Source organism: Saimiri boliviensis, chromosome 21 (assembly GCF_048565385.1).
Source record: "Saimiri boliviensis isolate mSaiBol1 chromosome 21, mSaiBol1.pri, whole genome shotgun sequence".
Lineage (NCBI taxonomy): Eukaryota > Metazoa > Chordata > Mammalia > Primates > Cebidae > Saimiri > Saimiri boliviensis.
Window position 1 is genome coordinate 14,793,079 of NC_133469.1, and position 25,796 is coordinate 14,818,874.

The 25,796-nt window shown below is 51.3% G+C and overlaps 1 protein-coding gene across 1 annotated transcript in view; it reads left to right on the forward strand.

The window, feature by feature from the left end:
* MYH9 (myosin heavy chain 9) overlaps positions 1–25,796 on the forward strand; it is a 112,976-nt gene that overhangs the window by 39,631 nt on the left and 47,549 nt on the right. The window contains exons 2-3 of the mRNA XM_003932915.4: positions 1,570–1,921; positions 10,250–10,406. Coding sequence (XP_003932964.1) covers positions 1,589–1,921; positions 10,250–10,406 — 490 coding nt within the window. The 5' untranslated portion in view covers positions 1,570–1,588. The remainder of the gene's footprint in view (positions 1–1,569; positions 1,922–10,249; positions 10,407–25,796) is intronic.

Below are 25,796 nucleotides of genomic sequence, written 5' to 3' on the forward strand. Positions count from 1 at the left end.
CACGATCTCAGATCACTGCAACCTCCACCTCCCAGGTTCAAGTGATTCTCCTGCCTCAGCCTCCCGCATAGCTAGGATTACAGGCATGCGCCACCATGCCTGGCTAATTTTGTATTTTTAGTAGAGACAGGTTTCTCCATGTTGGTCGGGCTGGTCTCAAACTCCTGACCTCAGGTGATCCGCCTGCCTTGGCCTCCCAAAGTGCTGGGATTACAGGCCTGAGCCACCTCGCCTGGCCTATTTTTTTTTTTTTTTTTTTTTTGAGATGGAGTTTCGCTCTTGTTACCCAGGCTGGAGTGCAATGGCGCGATCTCGGCTCACCGCAACCTCCGCCTCCTGGGCTCAGGCAATTCTCCTGTCTCAGCCTCCTGAGTAGCTGGGATTACAGGCACGCGCCACCATGCCCAGCTAGTTTTTTGTATTTTTTAGTAGAGACGGGGTTTCACCATGTTGACCAGGATGGTCTCGATCTCTCGACCTCGTGATCCACCCGCCTCAGCCTCCCAAAGTGCTGGGATTACAGGCTTGAGCCACCGCGCCCAGCGCCTGGCCTATTTTATATCTTCATTTTGCAATTGAGTTTTCAAAAAGCAAACACACATGAACTTAAATTCTCCTGGCCCATGTTTTGTGAGGGTCAGTTTTGACCCTAGTGTCCCCAAAGGGAAGCACTGTTAGCATTCTACCTGTTTCCTGGAGCCCGGCCTCTTTTCTGTTTGCTTTTTTTTTTGGGCTGTATTATCAAGATGGAATTAGAATCTAATGGCAGCACATATTGGTGTTTTATTTTCTTCTCGCGTCTTAGTTGACTTCATGAAACAAGAACACATTTTTTTAAACTGGAAACTTCTGCCATGTGGAGTTGTAGCCAGCTGCATTTTTTGGCTAATTAGGAACCTGTTTTTGTTGGAAATCCTTCTAAACAGTGTAGCTGCTTTGCTACCTTTGTATGTCTAGCATAGCGACTTGAATTGCATCTGTCTTTGAGATTCTTGTCATGTTCATTGGGGCAATAGTTTTCTTGATAGATTTGTTTGATTGTGTGTTGACCCTAGGGTGATACACCTTACCATTAATCGCTAACAAAATCCCTGCTATCAACTTCTTTCTCTGTTGCCCAGGCTGGAGTGCAGTGGTACGATCTCGGCTCACTACAGCTTCCACCTCCAGGGTTCAAGCGATTCTCCTGCCTCAGCCTCCTGAGTAGCTGGGATGACAGGGACATGCCACCACGTCCGGCTAATTTTTGTAATTTTAGTAGAGACGGGGGTTTGTCATGTTGGCCAGACTGGTCTCAAACTCCTGATCTGAGGTGATCTGCCTCCCTTGGCCTCCCAAAGTGCTGGGATTATAGGCTCGAGCCACCATGCTGGGCCCAACTTTTTTCAATGATGCATATCTTTTTTCTCCCAAAAGTGTGGAGCAAGAAAATTGTGCAGCCTAGTTATATAGCATTTTACTGCGTCTTAATCCTATACAGTTTGCAAAGAGAAGAGGTGTGAGCGTGAATGATCTTGTGTGGCTGATGTAGTTGTATGTAATGTGTTGTCTTTTTATTCTCCATCTTAGGTCCTGGCTATAAGTCACCATGGCACAGCAAGCTGCCGATAAGTATCTCTATGTGGATAAAAACTTCATTAATAACCCTCTGGCCCAGGCCGACTGGGCTGCCAAGAAGCTGGTATGGGTGCCTTCCGACAAGAGTGGCTTCGAGCCTGCCAGCCTCAAGGAGGAGGTGGGCGAAGAGGCCATCGTGGAGCTGGTGGAGAATGGGAAGAAGGTGAAGGTGAACAAGGATGACATCCAGAAGATGAACCCACCCAAGTTCTCCAAGGTGGAGGACATGGCAGAGCTCACGTGCCTCAATGAAGCCTCAGTGCTGCACAACCTCAAGGAGCGTTACTACTCAGGGCTTATCTACGTAAGTGGCTGCCGTGGCACCCTGTAGGACAGGGCCAGGGGCTCCGAGGTGGGGGCGGGCCAGGTCTTCCCATCACCCTCACATGCCTGGGCCCTGGCTCTGTGTTTGAGAAGGGGGCTCAAAGGAGTGCTGGGGTGACATCCTTGAATTTTGACGTCTGAACATCCTAGTGGGATGTTCGCATAGCATTACTCTTTAACCTTGCAGCCAAATACAAAACAGGAAGCCTGTTTTAGAACAAGTGGAGGGAGAAGAATATGGCCCTGTCTGAGGGATGCCCACTCACTGGCCTTTGTCCTCAAGTTTTGGTGGGGATAGGAAGGTTCAGTCAATGTTGGAGATTCCTTCCTTTTGTTTATTTTTTATTTTTTACTTTTTTGAGACGGAGTCTTGCTCTGTCGCCCAGGTTGGAGTGCAATGGCGTGATCTCGGCTCACTGCAACCTCCCATCTCCCGGGTTCAAGTGAACCCTCAGCCTCCTGAGTAGCTGGGATTACAGGCATCCACATAGCTGGGATTACACTTTCCCGCCATAATACCTGGCTAATTTTTGTATTTTTGTAGAGATGGGGTTTCACCATGCCGGCCAGGCTGGTCTTAAACACCTGACCTCAGGTGATCTGACCGCCTTGGCCTCCCAAAGTCCTGGGATTACAGGCATGAGCCACTGCACCTGGCATCTTTTAAAAATTTTTAATTATGTTTAAAAGTATCTTTTTTTTTTTTTTTTTTGAGACGGAGTCTTGCTCTTGTTGCCCAGGCTAGAGTGCAGTGGTATGATCTAAGCTCACTGCAACCCCTGCCTCCCGGGTTCAAGCAATTCTCCTGCCTTAACCTCCCAAGTAGCTGAGATTATAGGCATGTGCCACCATGCCTGGCTAATTTTGTGATTTTAGTAGAGATGGATTTTCTCCGTATCAGTCTGTCTGGTCTCGAGCCGCCGACCTCAGGTGTTCCACCCACCTCTGTCTCCCGAGGTGCTGGGATTACAGGCGTGAGCCACCATGCCCAGCCTAACAAATATCTTTATCTCTTCAGATTTCTTTCCAGTAAGTCTTTTGCACTCAAAATGCAGTAGATTCCTTGTAAAGTAGGGAGTGCCATCTCCTCGTTTCCTGCTTTGTTCCTCTTGCACCACCTGATCCCCTCTCTCTTCACCATTTTTTGTCCCAATCCCATTTTTGGTATCTCTGCCATTTTTTTTTTTTTTTTTTTTTTTTGAGACGGGGTCTTGCTGTTGCCCAGGCTAGAGTGCAGTGTCATGATCACAGCTCACTGCAGCCTCCGGCGATCCTCCCATCTTAGCCTTTCTGGTAGCTGGGACTACAGGCCTGTGCCACTAGGCCTGCCTAATTTTTTATATTTTTATTAGAGACAGGGTCTCATTATGCTGCCCTGGGCTGGTCTCGAACTCCTGAGCTCAAGCGCTTCTCCTGTCTAGGCCTCCCAAAGTGCCAGGATTACAGGTGTGAGCCACTGTGCCCGGCCCTTCTTGTTCCTTACAGATGCATGTTGGTGTGGCTTGCTTCCCTAGGGAGTGTGCTTTGAGCAGAGGTGAGCCACCAAGATAAGACTTGCACTGGGACTCCGTCCAACACTTGAGTGCTGGTTCCTTGCCAGGCTTGACAAAGGGGAAGTGTAGGAAGAGTCCAGAGCACAGCATGTGCAAAGAAAGGCCCAGCCTATACAACTGATCGGGAGTGGTCATTCTCTTTCTTCTGGCAAGGCTACATTTGCAGAAAAACAGCGCATCACCAAGTTAGGAGACGGGGAGATGAGCATTTATGCATCCCGAGGCAACTGGCCCTGGGATCACAAAGTCCTTTCCAGTATCAACCCCAAATTCCTCTGTTCAACTTGAAGATATTTCCTTCTGGTTTTGTCCCCAGCGGGAAAGAAATATCTGGTTGTTATTATTTCTAAAATAGCTCTGTATTTCTTTTTGCTGCTCTAGCCACCTTGAACTTGGGGCTGAGTCTCAAAATGCTTTTGACCTAGAGGAGAAAACCCATCGAGATTATTATAGGGCGGGCATGGTGATGCATGCCTGTAATCCCAGGACCTTGGGAGGCCAAGACCAGAGGATTGCTTGAGCTCAGGAGTTCGAGACCAGCCTGGGCAACATGGCGAAACCCCATCTCTACAAAAAACACAAAAATTAGCTGGGCGTAGTGGTGCATGCCTATAGTCCCAGCTACTTGCCTGGAGGCTGAGGTGGGAAGATCGCTCGAGCCCAGGAGGTCAAGGGTACAGTCAGCCAAGATTGCACCCACTGCACTCCCGCCTGGGTGACAGAGTGAGACTCTGTCTCAAATTTAAAAAAGAAAAAAGATTATTACAGCCCTCCTACCTTACAGATGGGAAGACCAACTTTCAGACTGAGGGGTTTTGCTCATGATCACATGTGTAATCAAAGGAGGTGTGGTGACAGGCTCATCTGTTACAGAGACAGCAGGTCTCAAAGGGTCAGCTGTTTAATTTTCTGTCTGATTTCAGAGTGACTTAAGCACATTTCCATGAGGTAGACTCATGCTTCTGAGTGCCCTGCACTGTGCTACAGCCTTCAGTGGAGCCGTGGGCCATTCTAGTTTGCCAGGAATTCCTCACTGCACCAGACTCTATGCAAAGGCTGCATTTCCTTGTTGATTGCTAGATCAGTCCATGACAATGAGGTCCTTGTTTTCTGCCATCGATGCCCACCCTTTGGGGATGAGCCTGGTTCATCAAGGACCTATCAACAAGTGGACATGTTGGAACAGTCTCCTTTATAGCCCAGTCTTCTAATATGGCAGGTGGGAAGAATGGCTGAGCTCCAGAGATAGCAAGAAGCCTAAGCAGGGTAACAGCCAGGTGTTGGCCGGGCTGAGGCTGGAACTTGGGTTCCTGATTTTTCAGCCCAGTTATGTCTCATCTGTGTGTGGTTTTTTTGTTTTGTTTTGTTTTGTTTTTTTTGAGATGGAGTCTTACTCTGTTGCCCAAGATGGAGTGCAGTGGTGCAATCTTGGCTCACTGCAACCTCAGCTCACTGCAACCTCTGCCTCCCGGGTTCAAGCTGTTCTGTCTCAACCTCCCGAGTAGCTGGGATTACAGATGTGCACCACTACGCCTGGCTAATTTTTGTATTTTTAGTAGAGATGGAGTTTCACCATATTGGTCAGGCTGGTCTCAAACTCCTGACCTCGTGATCCACCTGCCTTGGCCTCCCAAAGTGCTGGGATTCCAGGTGTGAGCCACCGCTCCCTGCCGTCTCATCTGTTTCTTGATGAGATTATCATGTGGACCATATTAAAAGCTCCTGTCCCTAAGGAGTGTAACTGCTGAAATTCAGAATTAGTGACCTGCAAATAAATGAATGGGAGACTGTGCTTTAAGGAAGCACAGTGTGTCTGCAGGGGTGACATGGGGCTGTAGCCTCACTGTCTGGGATTGGGAGGCGCTCCTCTTGGCAGGCTTTATAGCTTATGTCACACCCACTCTGCTGTGCCACTAAGCTGAGATGGCTTCTGCTCAGTAAAGCAGAGCCCTCAAGTGCTAGAGTTGGAGCCTCCAGGACCTGGCTCTGATCCCAGCTCTGCCCCTTCCCATGAGACAGGGCTATGTGGAGTCTCACTTCCTCATCTGCAAGGATTCCATGGGAACCTTCCTAAGCACGCAGCCAGCACCTGGCTCGGCACACGGCCTGGGGGCCTGGACTCAGGCTGCTGATGTTTGTTACAAGTGAAAGCAACTCCTCTTCTTCTGCTTGGCTCTTTATCGGTGCCTTTTTAACTAGAGTCTCTTTTGGGATCCGCTGGATGTGAATTGAAACAAGTGGAGCATCTGAGCCTGCACAGGGCCTTTCCCTCTCACGAAGAGGAGCAGTCATTGTTCAGATACATTCAATGTTAGTGGCTGTGTCTTTCCTCTGCAAGCAATACGCAGGGGTTTTACTGTGGGTGGGTGTGGTGGGTAGTGCCCATGCCTTTTCTGCAGAACTCTTTGGCTGGAGGCATTAACTCTCATTTTTGCTTCCTTGCTGTCACCTATGGTGTGCAGTTCCTCCTGCCTCTGACCAGCCTTCTCTTTTTTTGAGACAGAGTCTTGCTCTGTCGCCCAGGCTGGAGTGCAGTGGTGTGATCTAGGCTCACTGCAACCTCCGCCTCCTGGGTTCAATCAATTCTCCTGCCTCAGCCTCCCAAGTAGCTGGGACTGCAGGCGCGTGCCACCACACCTGGCTAATTTTTTATTTTTATTTTTAGCAGAGATGGGGTTTCACTCTGTTAGCTAGGATGGTCTCGATCTCCTGACCTCGTGATCCTCCCACCTCAGCCTCTCCCACAGTGCTGGGATTACAGGTGTGAGCCACCGCACCCGGCTCACCAGCCTTCTAAGCATCATCACTCAGAGGCCCACTGATGGCCTCTGCAGTCATTCTAGTGGAGACCTCAGCAGGTGCAAAACTATTAGGTTGTCAGTGCCCCTGGGCAGGGCTGCCTGGGCAGGAGGTGCTGCCTCATTCACGGCCTGTCTTTCCTCGCAAACTTCCAAATCATGACCTCAGGAGGCCTTCGCAGCCTGTTTGCCCAGCATTGTGGGTGGCGTGGCTAATTCTGAGCCACAGCTGCTCTGTCTTTTTCTTCAGGGGGTGAGGCCCTGGGATGGGGGCGGATGGGCACAAAGAGCCTCTGTGGCCTGTGAATGGAGCAGCGCCGTGGCGTGGCCGCGTGGGAGCAGAGCCGCTGGCTTGATGTCTGAGCCTCCACGAGCCTCCAGTGAGTCGCCTTCCTCCCACCTGAGCCTCAGCGCTCATTCTGCAGGGCTTAGCTCCATCATCACTGATTTGACAGGATTAGCCCAGAGAACTTTGAGCCCGCATAGACTACTCCACAGGACCATCTGCCCACCCAGCTGTCAGAAAGCCTTGTCCTCATGACCCGCAGACCCCTTCTGCTGTCAGCACCAGCTGTTTTTACACATCTGGCTCCGTGGCACTCCGTTAGTGTGTGGCCATGTGTCCTTGGTTTTACTGGGCTGGATTTCCTAGAGTGTGGGCTTTCTCAGCGTCGAGGAACAAAGCTTGATTGTTTCTCAGCTCCTGGGACGACCTTGCTGCTCCCTGGCCTTCTATCTTGTCCCCTCTCGACATTCACTCAGAGTGAAAGCGAGAACAGGCTCCCGCTTCTCTTCCTCCCAAAATGCCCGGGCCTGCAGGTTGCCAGTACCACGTTTGTACTTCTTTGCTTCAGAGCTTTCCTGGTCTCTTGTGAAAAGTGTAGTTGGAGGGAAAGCAAGTGACAAATTATTCCAGGAAGAAAGGAAATCAAGGGCCCCGCATCCTCTTTTCCAAGCAGCCAAACATGCTTGTCCATTTCTAAGCTCAGCTGCCTCTCTTTTTCTTTTTTCTTTTTTTTTTTTTTTAAAGACAGGGTCTCCCTCTGTCACCCAGGCTGGAGCACAGTGTTGCCATCGTGGCTTATTGCAACCTCAAACTCCTGGCCTCAAGTCATCCTCCTGTCTCAGCCTCTTGAGTAGCTGGGACTACAGGTGCATGCCACCTCACCCAGCTAACTTTTTTTTTAATCTTTTAATTTTTTGTAGTGATGGAGACTTGCTTTGTTGCCCAGGCTGGTCTCTCTCACCTGGCCTCCCCAAGTGCTGGGTTCCAGGTGTGAGGCCCTGAGCCTGGCCTCAGCTGTTTCGAATGCATACCATTGTGTGGTTGGTGGGAGCCTGTGGGTTCTGCCTTTAGTCTGATTGCTGCTTGGAAATTCCCTGTGCCAGCGCTTGAGAAGAGCCTTCTCTTCCTGACTGGCTCCTGTGTGGACCGTGTCTTTGGGTTCAGCCAGAAGATCCATCCTCAGTTTTGGAGTGACTTCAGAGGGCCCAGGTGGAGGGGGCTGGGTTGACCCCATAGTGCAGTCCCTAAAGTGGTGGCTGCTTCAGGAACAATGAAGGTGCAGGCCACTTGTGATGAAGAAAACAAAAAGCTGGAAGGAACTCGGAGAACTGGCCTCCATGTCCACGGTGGCTGGGATTAGAGACTGCAGTCTGCTCCCAGCTCTGCCCAATGCCTTGTGACCTTCCTTTGTCACTGTAGAGGCAGGGCTGTAGGTGATGTGGTACGTGGAGCACTGGCCTCACTTTGCTGGGCCCCTCAGGCCCTTTTTTTTGTTTTTGTTTTTGAGACGGAGTCTCACTCACTGGAGTGCAGTGACGTGATCTTGACTCACTCTAACCTCCTCCTCCCGGGTTCAAGCAATTCTCCTGCCTCAGCCTCCTGAGTGGCTGGGACTACAGGCACCCATCACCATGCCCAGCTAATGTTTGTATTTTTAGTAGAGACAGGGTTTCACCATGTCGATCAGGATGGTCTCGATCTCTTGACCTCATGATCCGCCCACCTTGGCTTCGCAAAGTGCAGGGATTACAGGGGTGAGCCACTGCGCCCGGCCCCCTCAGGCCCATTTTCTTAGGAAGAGGGTGCTTGGGTCACTCCAGCTGCCTAAAGAGAGTTGTGTCCCCTAACTGAGCACTTCCCACCTGGGTGGCCTCGGGGGTCTTCCACAGCTATTAGGAATCTCTCTTTTTTTTTTTTTTTTTTTTTTTTTAAATGGGGAAGAGGTATCTTGGGAGAAAAAAATAACAGTTTATTAGAAAAAGAACTAGTGCCGGGCGCGGTGGCTCAAGCCTGTAATCCCAGCACTTTGGGAGGCCGAGGCGGGTGGATCATGAGGTCAAGAGATCGAGACCATTCTGGTCAACTTGGTGAAACCCCATCTCTACTAAAATTACCAAAAAAAAAAAAAAAAATTAGCTGGCCATGGTGGCGCGTGCCTGTAATCCCAGCTACTCAGGAGGCTGAGGCAGGAGAATTGCCTGAACCCAGGAGGCGGAGGAGGTTGCGGTGAGCCGAGATCGCGCCATTGTACTCCAGCCTGGGTAACAAGAGCGAAACTCCGTCTCAAAAAGAAAAAAAAAGAAAAAAGAAAAAGAACTAGTAGTCACAAGATAAAGTATATTTACCTGCAGACATGGAGGTAGTCACAAGGTAAGGTGTATTTACCTGAAGACAAGGAGGAAGGACAGACAGATGTGTGTAAACCGCTGCTGTTGGAAATGGTTGTCCTGACCTTCCCAGAGCTGCTCGCCAAGGCTGTGCTGCCAGCTGCGCTAAGCACTTCATTTAATCCTCATAACCACCCAGTGAGGTCTAGAGCTCTGCCTGTCCCCATTTTTCATATTGAGAAATGGAGGGAGAGAGGTTAAGAGCCTTACCCTTTCTGAGATTTGAACTTAGGACATCTGACTCTGGGGGTCTTTTTTTTTTTTTTTTTTTTTTGAGGGGGAGTCTTGCTCTGTCCCTCAGGCTGGAGTGCAGTGGCACGGTCTTGGCTCACTGCAACCTTTGCCTCCCAGGTTCAAGCAATTCTCCTGCTTCAGCCTCCCAAGTAGCTGGGATTACAGGCACCTGTCACCACACCCAGCTGTGTATTTTTAGTAGAGAAGGGGTTTCACTATGTTGGCCAGGCTGGTCTCGAACTCCTGACTTCAGGTGATCCGCCCGCCTTGGCCTCCCAAAGTGCTGGGATTACCGGCATGAACCACCACGCCTGGCCAACTCTGAACTTGACCAAGTCACACTTGGAGGATTGGCTATGTTTTAAGTGCCTTCCATTAAGGATGTTGATTAATTGGGTTCCCCTCCAGAGAAGACCCAAGTCTTGGAGAGGGCTCACAGGGGATGTGAAATAGTCTTAAAGTTTTTGAGGGATTTGAATGTGAATATCTCCAGAAGATTCTAGAGAAAGAGGTGTTTGTCAGGGACCCACTGGCCCACAAAAGATATGATTGGTTTAGGACACAGTGAGTTTTTCAGTGCTAGAAAGATTTAAGCTTCACTCTCTCTCAGCATCCTTCAGTGTGAAGTAACTTGTGTTTCTACAGTTTGCTGCGCTGCAGCTGAGCCCTTGTCTCTTTGTGCATTTCTCACAATGACGAACACATCTCTCATTGTGCTCGGATCTGGGCTTTGTAACTGGACTTCTGCCGTCTGCTTGGCCGTGGACCTTCCCTGGTGGATACACACACTCACTGACCTACGAGGCTGGAGCACTCCTGCAGCGGAGAGGGAGGACCTTCACTGACAGGGCAGAGGGAGGATGCTGGTGCCCCCCAGCTGCAGCAGGGCTGTGGGAGCTGGGGCACTGGGAGCAAGGGCTGTCAGGGACTGCTTTCACATCGGGCTGACTCGGGGCGTCCTTTGAAGCTGCAGATATTTTGCCGCACAGTTTGTACACTACTGAGAATCAGACTTCCTAACCGGTTCCTATCTGCCTTTCTTTCCTTTAGACCTATTCCGGCCTGTTCTGTGTGGTCATCAATCCTTACAAGAACCTGCCCATCTACTCGGAAGAGATTGTGGAAATGTACAAGGGCAAGAAGCGGCATGAGATGCCCCCTCACATCTATGCCATCACAGACACTGCCTACAGGAGTATGATGCAAGGTGGGTGCCATAGTGTTAGCCCTCCTGGGGCCGAGTCTTCACCAGGGGCCGCAGGTGCTGATTCACATTTGGTGTCACATGGATCTAGTGGCTGGTGATGGGCAGTGCATCATGGAGGTCTGGTCTGTAGACTGCTGTATGAGAGCCAGGGCCAATGGCTATCCAAAGGACATGTTTATATGTTGATAGAATGTTCTAGAAGCTTTAAAGTACATATTTCCTAATTTTTCCCCCAATTTCTTATTCTTTTCAAGAGCTCTTGTGCCTGTCCCCTCTGCTTTCTTTTAGGTCCCTTCTTCTACTTTTTTTTTTTTTTTTTTTTTTTTTTTAAGATGGAATTTCACCATGATGGCCAGGCTGGTCTTGAACTCCTGACCTCAGGTGATCCACCCACCTTGGCCTCCTAAAGTGCTAGGGTTACAGGCGTAAGCCACCATGCCCGACCTCTTCCACCTGTTATTTCCTTCTCTTTGAGTTTTTCCCTCTTCCTGTCTTGCTCCTTCCTCACAGTCTTTCAGTTCTTCCCATCTTTACGAAAACAGATGTAGAGCCTCTGGTGGCTTTTGCCCCTTGTCATTCTGGCTTCTGTGCCCCTTCTGTTCCATCTCAGTGAAGCGTTGTGGAGGAGGAAGTGTCTGTGCTCACTGCCTCCGCCCCCACCTCCCGGTCACTCCCCTCACCCTGGCTTGTCTGTCCCCACCCCATCTCCAGACTGGCTGACAGAGGGCACCCATGATCTGTGTGTTGCTAAGTCCATGGCTCTCAGGAGTTCCTACCTCACGTCTCCCCAGCATCGTACAGTCTTTTTTTATAGATGGGGTTTCACCATGTTGGTCAGGCTGGTCTTGAACTCCCAACCTAAGGTGACCTGCCCACCTTGGCCTCCAAAGTGCTTGGATTACAGGCGTGAGCCACCACGCCTGGCCAGTCTTGACCACTCCCTTTCAAAAGCCATTCCCTCCTGCCACCCCTCTCTGGTTCCCCTCGTCTCTGCCTTCCCCCGTTTCCCGGTCTGTTTGGCTCTCTCTGCCCTTGTTCACTGGTGCCCCTTGAGATGTCACCTCAACTGCTGGTCCTCTTGCTCTGAGGATTCCTCTGGATGGTGGCCCCATTCACTCAAGTGGCTTCCACCATCACTTTCCAGCTGAGGAGTGTCACTGTCACCGGAGCACTGCTAGCCACATACTCCCAGCTACCACCTCTGCTGCCATCTCTCCATCCACCCAGTCACCCAAACCAGGAACCTGGGATTCTCCATTTATCTATCCATCTGTCTATCAGTCATCTATCCACCCAGCCACCCACCTACCCAGTCACCCAAGCCAGGAACCTGGGACTCTTCATTCATTCATTCATTCATTCATTTATTTATTGAGATGGAGTCCTGCTTTGTTGCCCAGGCTGGAGTGAGTGGTGTGATTCTCCTGCCTCAGCCTCCTGAGTAGCTGGGATTACAGGCGCGTGCCACCATGTCCAGCTAATTTTTGTGTTTTAGTAGAGACAGGGTTTCTCCATGTTGGCCAGGCTGGTTTCGAACTCCTAACCTCGTGATCTGCCCACCTCAGCTTACTAAAGTGCTGTGATTACTCATCTCACGCTCCCCTCTACCTCCCTCGCCCCATTTTCCAAGTCAGCCAGCACTTTCTGTAGGTTTTTTCTCTTTCCATATATCTGATCCCTTTCTCCCTCTTTCTACCCCTGTAATCCTGGCCTTAATTAAATAAACCTTTCCAGTTTTTTGCCTGCACTATTGTATGGCCCTCTAAACGTCACTCTTTTTTTTTTTTAGATGGAGTTTCGCACTGGTTGCCCAGGCTGGAGTGCAGTGATGCCATCTCGGCTCACTGCAGCCTCTGCCTCCTGGGCTCAAGCGATTCTCCTGCCTCAGCCTCCCAAGTAGCTGGGATTACAGGTGCCCGCCGCCACATCTGACAAGTTTTTTGTATTTTTAGTAGAGACGGGGTTTCACCATGTTGACTGTGGCTGGTCTCAAACTCCTAACCTCAGGTGATGTGCCCTCCTCAGCCTCCCAAAGTGCTGAAATTATAGATGTGAAATACCATGCTAGTGTGTGTGGTTTTTTTTTTTGAGATGGAGCCTTTCTCTCTTGCCCAGACTAGAGTGCAGTGGCATGATCTCGGTTCACTACAGCCTCCGCCTCCATGGTTCAAGCGATTCTCCTGCCTCACCCCACCCCCCAGTAGCTAGGATTACAGGCATGTACCACCATGCCCAGCTAATTTTTGTATTTTTAGTAGAGAAGGTGTTTTGCCATGTTGGCCAGGCTTGTCTTGAACTCCTGACCTCAGGGGATCCACCTGGATCTGCCTCCCAAAGTGCTGGATTTACAGGCGTGAGCCAGCATGCCCAGCCAACTTCATTCTTGATAGAGTCCCCTACCCCATGCTTCTACCAACTGGTCATATTCCTGGGATGTAAATGTGATCAAATCACTTGATTTGAAATTTTGACAGATCATGAAAAAGCTCCTCATTGCGCTGGAACTATTAGGTTGCTGCAAAAGTAATCACGGTCTTTGCCATTCAAAGTAACGACAAAGACTGTGCTTACTTTTACACTAACCCCTAATAACACTCAGACTCTGTGGCAACATACAGTGCCCTTCAGAATTGGCCCCCTGCCTACCTCTCCTTCTAGCTATGTGGAACGCCTCACATTTCCCTAAAAGCTCTTTCTGCTTCAAAACACCATACCTGCTCCATCTGCCTGCAATGCCTGGCAAATCCCTCCTCTTGTTTTTAAAAGCATGACTGAAGCATTAGGGCCTCCAGGGAGACTGTCTGGGCTAGATTTGCATCAGAGCCCTGGTCATGCTTTATTTGACTATGGTGTTTACACATTTCTTTTTCTCTCCTAGATGTTGCCTTTACATTCTCAGAGCTTAGCCAAGTACCTGGCATGTGTAATCCTGACTCAAACCCAGTTTTCATGCAGGCTGTGTTCTCCCATCTTGTATGGATAGTGGTTTGTTATGTCCTCTTCCATAGGCATCCTTTTTTCTTTGAACTTTGCAGTCTACCTAGACAGTGGTGGTAATGAATCTTGTTGGGTTAACCACCTTGTCCCTGGTTTAGAGGTTTAGAGCGGCAGCCCACGGGCCTGTCCTCCACTGCCCGCACTGTCGAGCTTGATGAATTATGTAGGATGCACAGGTTTGGCCGAGTCTTTGGCTTATGCACGCGTCTATCAAAATGCCTTGAGGACGTCAGCCCTTTATTTCTAAAGTAGAATGAGTGTTTCAAAATGCTAACTAGAACAGCCTGGTGGCAAAACATTCTGTGGGATTCCAGAAAAGTCTGAGTCTTTGTCTCTAGAGGTTATGAGTCAGGTTGTTCCCAGCTCTCTTAGTTGGCCTAGTGCAAGAAGGTGTACTCCGGAGCCAGTCTTGAGATCTGAGCTAGAGTGGGGGCGTCTTCTCACACTGGGATCCCGGATGGGAACAGTTAACTAGCAACCGGGCATTTTTGCTTTCGGGCAAGACATTGTGACTGAGTAATATGTACTGATGAGGCAGGAGACAGAGTGCTCGGGTCTGGACTTCAGAACGTCTTCAGTTAACCTTCAGTTAACCTGCGGGACTCCTTCTCCAAGAGATTCACTCAATTGTTCTTTGTTCAACAGCAACAAAAATTTGGTGGGGATAGCCTGAAAACTCCATGCATTGAAAGTGATTGGGGAACAACAACAACAAAAAGATGCAGAGAAATGGAGCTTCATACTATGTTGGCCAGGCGTCCCCAAACTACGGCCCGCGGGCCCCTTGCGGCTCGCTGAGGCCATTTATCCAGCCCCCGCCGCACTTCAGGAAGGGGCACCTCTTTCATTGGTGGTCGGTGAGAGGAGCACGGTATGTGGCGGCCCGCCAACGGTCTGAGGGCCAGTGAACTGGCCCCCTGTGTACAAAGTTTGGGGACGCCTGGTCTCGACCATAACCGAAGGGCCTTGATAGAACTCAGGGGCTGCCCTCTACATTTGTACAATGGAGGAGCTCTTCATGATTTGTCAAGATTCTGAATCAACGGGTGTGATCCGATTTGTAAATTATCAGGGCAGGTAGGTGGGCGATTTCATCGTTTGGAGACCAGGGATAGGAAATACATGTGTGAGCACAGGAGATCTGCATTGTCGGTGCCTCCTTCGAAGTAGTCTGTGCAGGTATTGGGTCTGTGTTTTTCTAACCCTCAGTCTGAGAAGTTTTCACTTTGCCTTTGGCCTAGCGTTGGACTTGCTGCAGCTCTTGAGTTCCCACGTTGACTGACAGAGGACATTTCTAGGCTATTAGAAAGTTCCTTCTTCTTCAGCCAGGCGCGGTGGCTCACGCCTGTAAGCCCAGCACTTTGGGAGGCTGAGGCAGGAGGATCACCTGAGGTGAGGAGTTTGAGACCAGCCTGGCCAACGTGGTGAAACTCCGTCTCTACTGAAAATACAAAAAAGCTAGTCAGGCATGGTGGTGCACACCTGTAGTCCCACCTACTCAGGAGGCTGAGATACAAGAATAGCTTGAACCCAGGTGGCAGATGTTGCAGTGAGCCGACCGAGATCGCACCACCGCGCTCCAGCCTGGACAACAGAACGAGACTCCGTCTCAGTTAAAAAATAAAAATAAAGTTCCTTCTTCTTGTATATAGCTGACCTGCAAAGCAATTAGTAATAGGTTTCTTGTTCTTGGAGCAGGGAGGAAGTTATTAACAGAAACTGCTCACATTATGACAAGATGGTTCACTAGTACAAGAAAGGTGTCCAGAGGAACCTTTGATTCTTGCCCTGGGTCATGTGTCACCCGTGGAGCTTCGGCATCTGCAGTCTGTTAAAATCTGCCCTTCTCTTTTGGAGTGAAGTCTTAGTGCATGCTGCCCACCCGGCTTTGGGGGAAACAGGTTTGTTCTCTGCCACTGACATCTTAAAAGGCACAGCCAGAAGGTTCCTTTTCTGCTTTATCTTTAAACAAGAACTAGACAAAGATTTCCTTCCTGAGCTGGCTGTGGCTTATGACATACTAGCATTTATTCTGCCAAACAGGGCAGTTGGTGGCTTTGTCTGGGGACTTGTAGGAGAGGAGCTGTTTGACCCTTCCTGGGGACCTCCATCTGCCTTTATCTATTCAATGTCCTGATTTGTGCCTGTTCTTCCACAGTTATTATTGATGGCACTCTCTTTCACTTTCAGAAGCATCTCAGTTTGGAGGAGATATTATATGTTACTCACCTATTGTCAAACTGAGCCGGGGTTTCTCACACTTGGCACTAGTGATGTTTGAGGCTGGATGGTTCTCTGTTGGGGGTAGGGAGTTTTCCTGAGTGCTGTAGGATGGTTAGCAGCATCCTGGCTCCTATTCATTCTGTGCCAGCCGCACCTTCCCTCTCCAGTTGTGACAACCAAAAATGTTCTCAATTGCCATCAAGTCGTTTGTGGAGGGCAAGATTCCTCCCAGTTAAGAACTACTGGACTAAGCATTGCAGATTAGTTTTACTTTGAGCGTCATCTTCGATCGATCAGTAGTGGCTGCCTGGAGCCCTGCTGATCCTTCTGTGCTGGCAAAGATTTGAGACTCGATGCAGGAATGCTGAGATGGATTAGTGCTGTCTGCCATGGGCCTGGGTGGGGCATGACAGCATGTAGTGCCTTGGATTAGGCTGTGGAGGTGTAGGTAACAGAAGGTGCCAGAATGCCAGGAGGTTTTGACATCCTGTTACTGGATGCCCTGGCAGTCCAGGTGGAGAGATGAGACATGTTTATAGACAGAGATATGTGGCCATAGCTACAAAATACATCACTTGCTGCCTATATCTGCGTCAGCACGACTGAGCCCGTGTCAGGTGTCCTGGGAGTTTGGGGGAAAGTGTGGCTGTGAGGCCTGGGGTGGTTGGATCTTGCAGAAAGGCGGTGGTATGTGTCCGTCAAGTAGTTACAGGGCATCCCAGACATGCCCAGCATGGCATTGGGTTTAATCAAAGTTGTGGTGACATGGCCTGTTCACCCTCCTGACCCTGGCTTTCCCATATGGTTAATTCATTGTCATGGCCATTCCTGGGTCTTCCCACCTTGGGGATTGGACCATTCCTCTGAACTCTGTGATGGCATTGAAGGCTTTGAACTGGCCGAGGCCGCGAGAGTGAGAGAGTGTAACGTTGTGTTGTGTTGCTGGCCCTTGCCAGGCGGATACCAACATTAAGGGGGGTGGGACTGTGTCCCAGAGCAGGCACAATGGTCTGCTATAGAGTTCAGGCGGAAGCAGCTGTGGTCTGCAAAACATCTGCCTCGCCTGGGAAATGGTGCTTCTGGCTCCCAGGCCAGACCTTCTGGGGTCTCCCCTGTGGGAGAGGTGTGTGTGTCTCTACAGGAGCACTTGCTGGTCGAAGAATTTGACTCAAGCCCAGTTATCTCCCCAGTGAGTAGAAAAAGCCCCTTCTGGAAGGCCGAGGTGGGCAGATCGTGAGGTCAAGAGATTGAGACCATCCTGGCCAACATGATGAAACCCCGTCTCTACTAAAAATACAAAAAAATTAGCTGGGTGTGGTGGCACGCACCTGTAGTCCCAGCTACTTGGGAGGCTGAGGCAGGAGAATCCCTTGAACCCAGGAGGCGGAGGTTAGAGTGAGCCAAGATTGCGCCACTGCACTCCAGCTTTGCAATGGAGTGAGACTGTCTCAAAAAAAAAAAAAGAGCCCCTTCCCTGTGAATTAGGTAGAATGCCAGGTTTGGTTCACTTTCAGTGACTTTGTGGTATTAATATTTTAATGAGTTCCCAGTATTTTGGGGGAAGTGAGTCTGCTTTTATTCTAGACCTCAACTGGTCTGAGAGCAATTTAACCCTTTGCTGTGTGCCAGCCTCCCCTCCCACCCAATCTCCGGTTCTCAGGGGAAGCTGAACCAGAAGTGGTTGGTCACCAGCAGCCGCCCAGAGTGCCAGTGAGTGTCCACGTTCCCCTTGGTTTCTGACCTTTTTCTGTAAACGATGAGTGGTAGCATTTTCGTGTATCTTCACGTCTGAGCACAGCTCTTTGAATTCATACGGAAAGAGGCAGGCCCAGGGACGTTAACTGACTTGTCAGCCCCAGAAAACACGTCTCCTGAGTCCCGTCCTGGTGCCTGTTACCCCAGCACAGGCCCGCAGGGTGCTGGTGCCTCTCATTTTCTCTGGCTGGTCCTGAAGGAATTCTTCTCTCGGGCTCAGTGGTTAGGTGGGGACTAGGGGACGAGGGGCCCTCTTTTCCCTTCTCTCCGCATTCTTGTCTCTCCTGTGGAACCGTCTGCTTTCCAAGGTCTGAGAAAAAGTGCCATGTTGGGCAGAGGCCCAGGAAAATGCGTCAAGGGGGCAGAAAAGCTCCATTTGAATAGACTCACCGGGACAGGCGGCTGAGGAGCGAGCGCTTCGGAAGCCACAGATGGGATGACTCTGCTGAAGCAGGAATGCGCCCAGCCGGGAGGCTGCCAGCCCTGCCAGCCGTCAGCACACAAAGGCCCCGCTGTCTGCTGGGGAGGTCGGGAACAGGCCCTGTGTGCCTAAATGTGCCGTGGAGGCAGCTTGGGCTCTCCGAGACGGGGTGTGTCCTGTGTCCGCACCCACTGGTCTCCCTGTGCTGGCTGAGCACCTGCTGTGTGTTTGCGGGGCACTCTGCAGAGAGTATATGGACAGCAGGTTAGAGCCTGCCTGGAGGAGGTGACTGTCTCGTGCCCAGAGACAAGCAAGCAGATCAGCTTCAAGATGAGAGCTAGAAACTAGCACAGAGAAGGGGAGCCCCACTGAGCCTCGAGAGCTGCTGGGGTGGGGACGGGGCTTTGAGAGATGACACAGCACTTCCACAGGGCACCAAAAAGGGGCTGCTGGGCCTGTCTCAGCCTGAGATTTGGGAAAAGTGCCATGTTTTGCCTTTGAGCAAGAGGAAGTGTGTTGTGAGGGAGAGCCCGTGGGCTTTGGACTAGACAGAGCAGGAATCAGCCTCTTTCGCTGCCTGACTGCAGCCTGGCTGGAGCAAGTCAGCTCACTCTGACTTCGTTCTCTTGTCTGCCTCTTGGGCTTCATAAAACTCCCTGGCAGGGTCATGGTAAGAAGTAAGACGCCACGTGTGTGATGGCTGCGGTGAGCACCTGTTAGAGCTGGCACTGGGAGTCCAAACGCTTCCTGACTGAACTGCCCCGCCTTTCACGGAGCCTTCAAATCGCTCATTCCTTCCGTCCACACTCCTGCTCGCTTAACGAAGGTGATGGCCAAATGCATCTTTCAGGCAGGCATTTGAAACTCCTCAAAAAGACTCCCCTGAGAGTCTGGCCACAGGAAATGAGTTGTCACAGCCGCTTCCCCTGCAGCGACCTCGCCACACACTGGAACGCGATAGCAGACGTGGTCCTTGGCTTGTCTGGTCTGGTCCGTGCAGAGCTGAGGCCTGAGGTGGATGTGGCCTCAGTGGAGCTTTAGGAGATGTGGTACTTGATCCAGAGTTGGTTCTTCTGCAGACCTGATACGCTTTTCTGTTCCCTGGGCTGCTGGTGGACCAGAGAGGTGCTGAAGGAAGCAGGCCCTGGGCTACCACCCACTTCCATGGCTGCAGCCGGGAGGCACTGTCCTCGAGGTGATGCGAGCTGGCTGCTTTGTCCTTCCTGCCAGGAAGGAAAGCCTGGCCCCAGCACGAGGCTGCTGAACTACCCGTGGTCCTGCCTGACAGCCTCATTTTTAGAACATCTTTTCTCTAGAAGAGGAGTCTCTGGGCCCGGTGCAGTGGCTCAGGTCTGTAATCCCAGCACTTTGGGAGGCCGAGGCAGGCAGATCATGAGGTCAGGAGTTCTAATCCAGCCTGACCAACATGGTGAAACCCCAGCTCTACTAAAAATACAAAAATTAGCTGGGCGTTGGTGGTGCGTGCCTGTAATCCCAGCTACTCAGGAGGCTGAGGCAGGAGAATCATTTGAACCCGGGAGGCAGAGATTGCAGTGAGCCGAGATCGTGCCACTGCACGCCACCTGGGCGACAGAGCAAGACTCTGTCTCAAAAAAAAAAAAAAAAAAAAAAAGAGGAATCTGGTTAACAGGCCCTTTTCAAGGATTCATCGTTAGGCTTACTTCTTTTTAGAAATTCAACCCAGCAGACCCACCATACTTTGCTCTGCACCCACTGAGAGGGAGACGAAAAGGAAGTGTCCCCTTAGAACCTGAGACTTTGGGTGAGGGTGTTTAGAAGCTTTTCCCAATGTTTTTGTTTCTGCTTCCCATCCCCTGAAACAAACCAATGCCAAAAACTCACATCAAATCCCTCCTGATCCTAAGCCATTTGGTGCTTTTGGCCTCCTGTGAGTTCTCTTGCTGCCTGGCGAGTGTCGGCTGCCACTGCCAGCCCGTTTTTCCTGTTCTCCCAAGCGCAGGCTCTGAGACTTCAGTTGGCCTGTGTCCCAGTTTGTCAGGGCTGAACCATAGCGTGTTGAGAAAAAGGAGTTGCTTTCCTTTACCTACCTGATTTCTGGAATTAAGGTATCGGTTGACAGCAAAAGTCATTTCCTACAACTAAAGAAAGATAAATGAGCTGAAAGTCTGCAGGTATAAAATTTGGGATTCTGGAAGTGGCTTCTGTAGAATTTGTTTAGTCTTGACCAAGACTATCAGCCCCCGTGTAGACCTTGATAATAAAACTCTTGAGGACCCAAGCTGTTCTTTGGGAAAACACGGTGCTGTTGGGGGCTCAGGATGTCATTCCCACGTGGCTTCATGATCCTTCTTGAAGATCTTGTCACTTCCACATGATCTGGTCCACAGATACAACAGGGCACAGGTCTAAGCTGCAAGGAGAGGACGTGTGAGCTGTGCTCCAGGAGTGAATCCTGGCCTGACAGCCTTTCCTTCTACCTGTTGCTTTTCCAAGGCCGCATGGCCATGCACTGCTACTGTTCCCCTCCAAGCATTGATGTCCCTGGTATTCTCAAGCACGATTGACTCATCAAAGGAAGTTTCACAAAGCCGGTTGCTGTCTTTGTAGGCCTGTTGGTGTTCCAACAGGGAGCCAGGTTTGTCCTGAGCAGTGCCTGGCTGTGTCTGCCATGCTCCCTGTGTGTGTCCCGGGTCCTTCCCTCTTGTTCCCCGTTGCTCCAGCCCTCTGCAGAACTCAGCAGGGGCCCCACCTCCCTTGCCTTTCCTTTTCCCAAGAGGAATGTTAGGTAGGAGCAAGGCAGAACTGGGCTGGGAGTGTCCCGGTGGCATGTGCTGTGGGTGGTCAGCCCTCAAGTGTGACTTTTGAATTTCTCTCCAGTCTGACAAACCTATTGGAGCTGCCTTGACAACAAGTCCACTAGGAGAAGGTTCTTTCTCCTGACCCTGCTCACGGGAAGGGCAGAGAAACACCCAGCAGTGCTGTTTCTGGCAGGTTTGCTTGTATGCTGGGAACTTACCTGTGTTTTCCTAATGCATCTTGGCCAAGAGAAGCCTTGTCTGGGGCCTCACTTGGTCTCTGGCATAATGAAAGTTAAGAGCAATCCCTCAAGCTTTAAAAAAATTATCCAGGGTGCCTGGAAGGGGCCACCCATTCTCTGCCTCCTCTAACTGGAGACTTGGGTCTTGGCAGGTTCAAACCAGGGTTCCACCTGGGGAAACACGGGCTGTGGGCAGAGGCACTGGGCCAAGTCAAGCTGGCTTCTGGCTTAGATGCAGCTGAGCAGGCATGTCCCTTGGTCTGGGCCTACCATGGTGCCCTAGAGGGCACACTTACCCATGACCGCATCGTGTGCCTGGGAGCCACGGCAGGGGCTTCCTCCTTTGCTGGCGGATTGCTAGGCAGGCAGGCTGCCAGGAAGCTCCACCCCCCTCAACACAGAACTGCAGCCCCTGCTAATATGAAGCATCCTTTTCCTCACCACCCCATTTGCCTCCCAAGGGCTTGTAACCCAAACTCGTGAATTGAGCTGGCTGTGGGGAATCAGAGCCTCCCATCGTGAAAGCCTTGTCAAGGCCCTTTCTCTGCAGCACTGAGGCAGGTCTGCGGGAGGTGCTGAATACTGTGCCCATCGGGGCATTTGATGGAGGAGAGTCCGGGGAAGGGTGAGGCCTCCAGAGGCCTGAGATCTCAGCCCCATTGGTGCGACTCTGATCAAGCCATCGGATTTCTTAGAACTCTGGCCTGATCTTGGGGTTGAATTGAATTAGGTGCTCTTCAAGGCCTTCCCAATCCCAAGTTCCAAGCTTCAGCCCTGTAGGTGCTTTGTGCTTTGACCGACTGAGACCAGATGCTATCCACATGAGGTTCTTGGAGAGAAGCGACTCTGGGTCTAGGTCTCTGCCCAGGACAGCATGAGACACGCATCCTGGCAATGCAGGGCAGGGCTCACAGTGCCAACACAGCAAGCCACCTTCAGGGGCCACTCTGAAGTTTCCCTGAAAGCAGAAGGCTCCCTGGTGGTGGAAAGTGTTGGTGCCATTTGTCTCATCAGTCTCACCCAATGTGGAGACACTGCCCAACCTGAAACTCCCCTTTCCTTCCTTCCTTTCTTTCTTTCTTGGCCCGTACCCATTTCTCAAGAAACCCAGTGAAGCTGAAGATGGGGTCCTACAGGGGCCTCTCCCAGGTGGAGCCCGAGAGAGCCTGCTCCATGCCGGAACCTGGGGAGGTGTGATCTTGGGAGCAGGGTGATGAGTCAGTCCCAGCAGTGGCTGCTGGTGAACCAGGCCCCTTCCTCTGTACTTCCTGTCGGGCTGATGTCACCGCTGTGTGAGCCTTGTGGCCTTTTATGGACAAGAACAAGCTGAAGCTCCTCTCACAGAGGAAGTGAGCCTTAAGCCCCCAGCAGAAGTCGGCACCTGAGATGAAATACCTGCGGTCAGATTCCCCTTCCTCCCTCCTGGACCCAGCCTTCTGAGCTGGCTAGAAACACCTGTGCACAGGTAGATGGCGGCATCAGCTCAGGGGCCCTCACTGCATGGGCTTGGCTTCAGGACATTTCAGGTTTCAAATGAGATCCAAGGAGGGAATGGCCTGGTTCCTGAATATTGAACTTTTATAAAAGACTTTCTCGTGGTGGTGCCAGGGAGTTGCTCAGTTGGGAGCTCCGAGACAGCAGGCGGATAAGGACAACATGTCTGCGCGTCTGCCTCACACTGTGGACAACAGATACACCATTTCCTTCCATCCTCAGAGCAGTCCTTTCACTCCCAGAGGGGTCAAGGGGCAGGCACCGTGTGGGAAGAGCAGAATCCAGGGCTGCAGTGCTCTTGGTGGTGGCTTCCTCCTCTGCAGAGCTGCTCCAGACACATGGACCAGAGGTTGTCAAACTGTGTGTGCTCTGAGGAACCCTGCTCAGGAACTCTGTCTCCACCACCTGCTGTACCTTGCTCAGGGATTTGGGAAGATTTCATTTGAGGAAGGACTGCCGCTGCTTTTTGAAAAGTCTGAAAGCTACTGCAGAGTGACTCATAACCCCGGCCCTACCCCGCCCTCTCCAAGAAAGGGGCTGGGGCAGGGAATTCAAGTGCCTACCATAGCTAGGCTTTCATCTGGCAGGGGGCTCGTGTCCCAGAAGGGGCATGTTCCCGGCGACCTCCTCCTGTGTAGAGGAAGGAAGGGCGTTTTCAAGTAAGCCTTCAGTCCTTACGGGCCAAATAAGGACTTGAGCCAAAACAAGCGGATTGGGCTGGACTCTGAATATGCTCATCCAGTGAGATGGCAGTGTGGAGGAAGGGTGATGGGGTGGGTGCTGATAGCAGTCTCCACCAGAATGCACAGGGGGGGGAGGTGGGCTGCAGAGTAAACTGAGTCTGGCCAAGAGCCCACTGGTTGCTAAGAATTCTGACTACGTCACTGCCCAGAAGAGATGCCTCTGAGATCAGAAACAAATTTGGGAAATCCACTGTGCAGAAAGACCCCGCAAAACAGTGATGATAATACCTGCTTTATCTACTTTGTAAGGTTATTAGAGGCCATACAAGATAACAGACCAAACCCCTTCCCGAGCGTTGGAAAGACCTTTCCTGTTGCATGGGGCCATGGTGCGATTCATGGTGCGATTCGTGGGGCAGGTGGATTTGGGATGCTAAGCAGTGAGGCAAGAGGGGAAGCAATGAGGAGGCTCCCAGCAGTTTGCTTTTCAGAAAGCATTTGTCCGAATGAATGTTCCTGGCAAAACAAATCCAGATTTCTTTTTTTCTTTTGAGACAGAGTCTCTCTCTGTTGCCCAGGCTAGAGTGCAATAGCGAGATCTCGGCTCACTGCAACTTCTGCCTCCTGGGTTCAAGCGATTCTCCTGCCTCAGCCACCTGAGTAGCTGGGATTACAGGTGCCTGCCACCACAACCGGCTAATTTTTTTTTATTTTTAGTAGAGATGGGGTTTCACCATGTTGGTCAGGCTGGTCTTGAACTCCTGACCTTGAGATCTGCCCGCCTCGGCCTCCCAAAATGCTGGGATTGCAGGCATTAGCCACAGCACGTGGCCCAGAATTTTTTAAGGTCTATTTAGGCTGTGTTGACAGTGGCAAGCTGGCTTCAGGAATTGGAGGGGGAAGGCTGGAGGAGTCAGAGAGCTGGGGATTGTGGGGTGAATGGAGAGAAGACACTCTGAGTTTGGCTCTGGGGTTTCGGAATCTGAAGTGTGTGTGTGTGCCTGGGCATATGTCCCTCTGTGTGCATGGCTGCATACATACATGTATGTCCACGTACGCCTGGGCATACATGTGCCTCGGGTGCCTGTGTTTGCACTTGCGTTTGTGTGTGGACATGTTTGTGAATGCATGTGCAGCTGTGTGCCTTGTGGGTGCATGTGCTCATCTATATATGTGGCTTTGCACACCTCTGTGCACATGTGTGTGCGTGTGTTTCTGTGTACATGCACCTCTGTCCACCCGCCTCCATCTGTGACTGCGTGTGCGCAGAGGCTTGTGTGTCGCTGTGTGTGTCCATGCCCTTGTGCACGCACGTGCCTGCGTGTGCATGCCTTCGAGTGTGTTTCTGGGCTCTGCTTCCTGTTGTTCAGCCATGGAGCCTCTGACTCCTCCTCACACAATTAGAGGAATTCCAGCCATCCCAGGGACAGCCCTGGGAAAACGGTTCCTCTGGAAGGGTTGGGGAATGTTTCCTTTTATGGTAGCGTTGAGCCGTTGCCGCACTCGACTTGCCAGCACTCGCAGGTACTTTCTGGCCTGTGAGTAGAGCCGGTGACTAAACATGCCCACAGCTGGGGCAGACCACAGGGAGCCTCCGTGGGGGAGGGCAAGGGCCTGCGATCACAAAAATGTTTGTTCCAAACCCCTATCGGTTGCCACACTGTTGTTGGGGGCCAGCGACGAAATTACTGTCTTCCCCAGCCTGTCGTTCCTGCTGCCTCCCTCCCTTCTGTCTTCCCGTCTGTCTTGTCAAGGATGCTGGGCTCTAATCTCTGTCCTTGCTGTGCAAGCTTGAAGGACTTGTTTTTTTTTTTTTGAGAACAGCAAGGCGGGGAGTAAGGCCCCCCTTAGAGCTTGCCTCCCCAGCAGTGCCCACAGCAGACAGCAGAGTGTGGGATGTGGTAGAGTGACCTAGCCCTTCTGTGCCCCCTCCCTGTTGATGCTTAGGGGGCTGGGAGGAAGCTGTGGCCCAGGGCACAGCTGATGTTGGTGTTGGGTGTGAGGTTTGTTTTTACTTCTCTCTGTTGGGGCTTCCTTTTGCCTCCTGAATGACCAGTGGGCAAAAGAAGAGATAGGAGGCAGTGCCCAGCCCCTCACACTGCTGAGGTCAGGCACTCTGGAAAGCTCACCTCGGAAGAGGCAGGCTACCTAGCTGGTCGGCGTCTACTGGTGTTGAACAGTGAAATGTGTCTCCCGAGGCCATGTGCGTGGAAAGCCGTGAGTCATTCTCCCAGTGCCTAGTCATGCAGGGCCCTGACCAGGCGGGTGGTGCAAGCCACTGAGTGTGTCCTTCATACGTCGCTGAACCCGTGTTTCCATCCAGTGCCAATACTGTACCAGCAGCCACGGGTGCTCGCACTGCCCCGACAGTGCCACTGCCACCCGTCACGTCAACGTCGTGGTGGGGAAGACAGTAGGCACCAACCATTTGGGGAGCTTCCTCTCTTTACAGGGACGGCGGCAGGTCCATTTTGTGTGTTATTTCTACTTTGCGAACGAATCCTGCAGGGGAGTTAGTAGCATATCTCCTTTGTGGATGTAGAAACTGAGACTCAGACTTAAATACTTCACGGCAGCTCAAATATTTGTAAGTAGCCTGATCCTGGATTCAGGCCAGTTTGACTTCAAGGACGGTGAGGACTTTAGATGGGGTGCGATAAAACGGAAAAAAAATGAGTTTGTAGTTTCAGCTGTTGCTTAAGACTGGATACCTGGCACTGAACAGCCAGGATGCCTTACTGTTACCGGCAAACTCAGCTTTCAGAATGTGGGCATTACTGCCCCTCCTGTACCAGGGG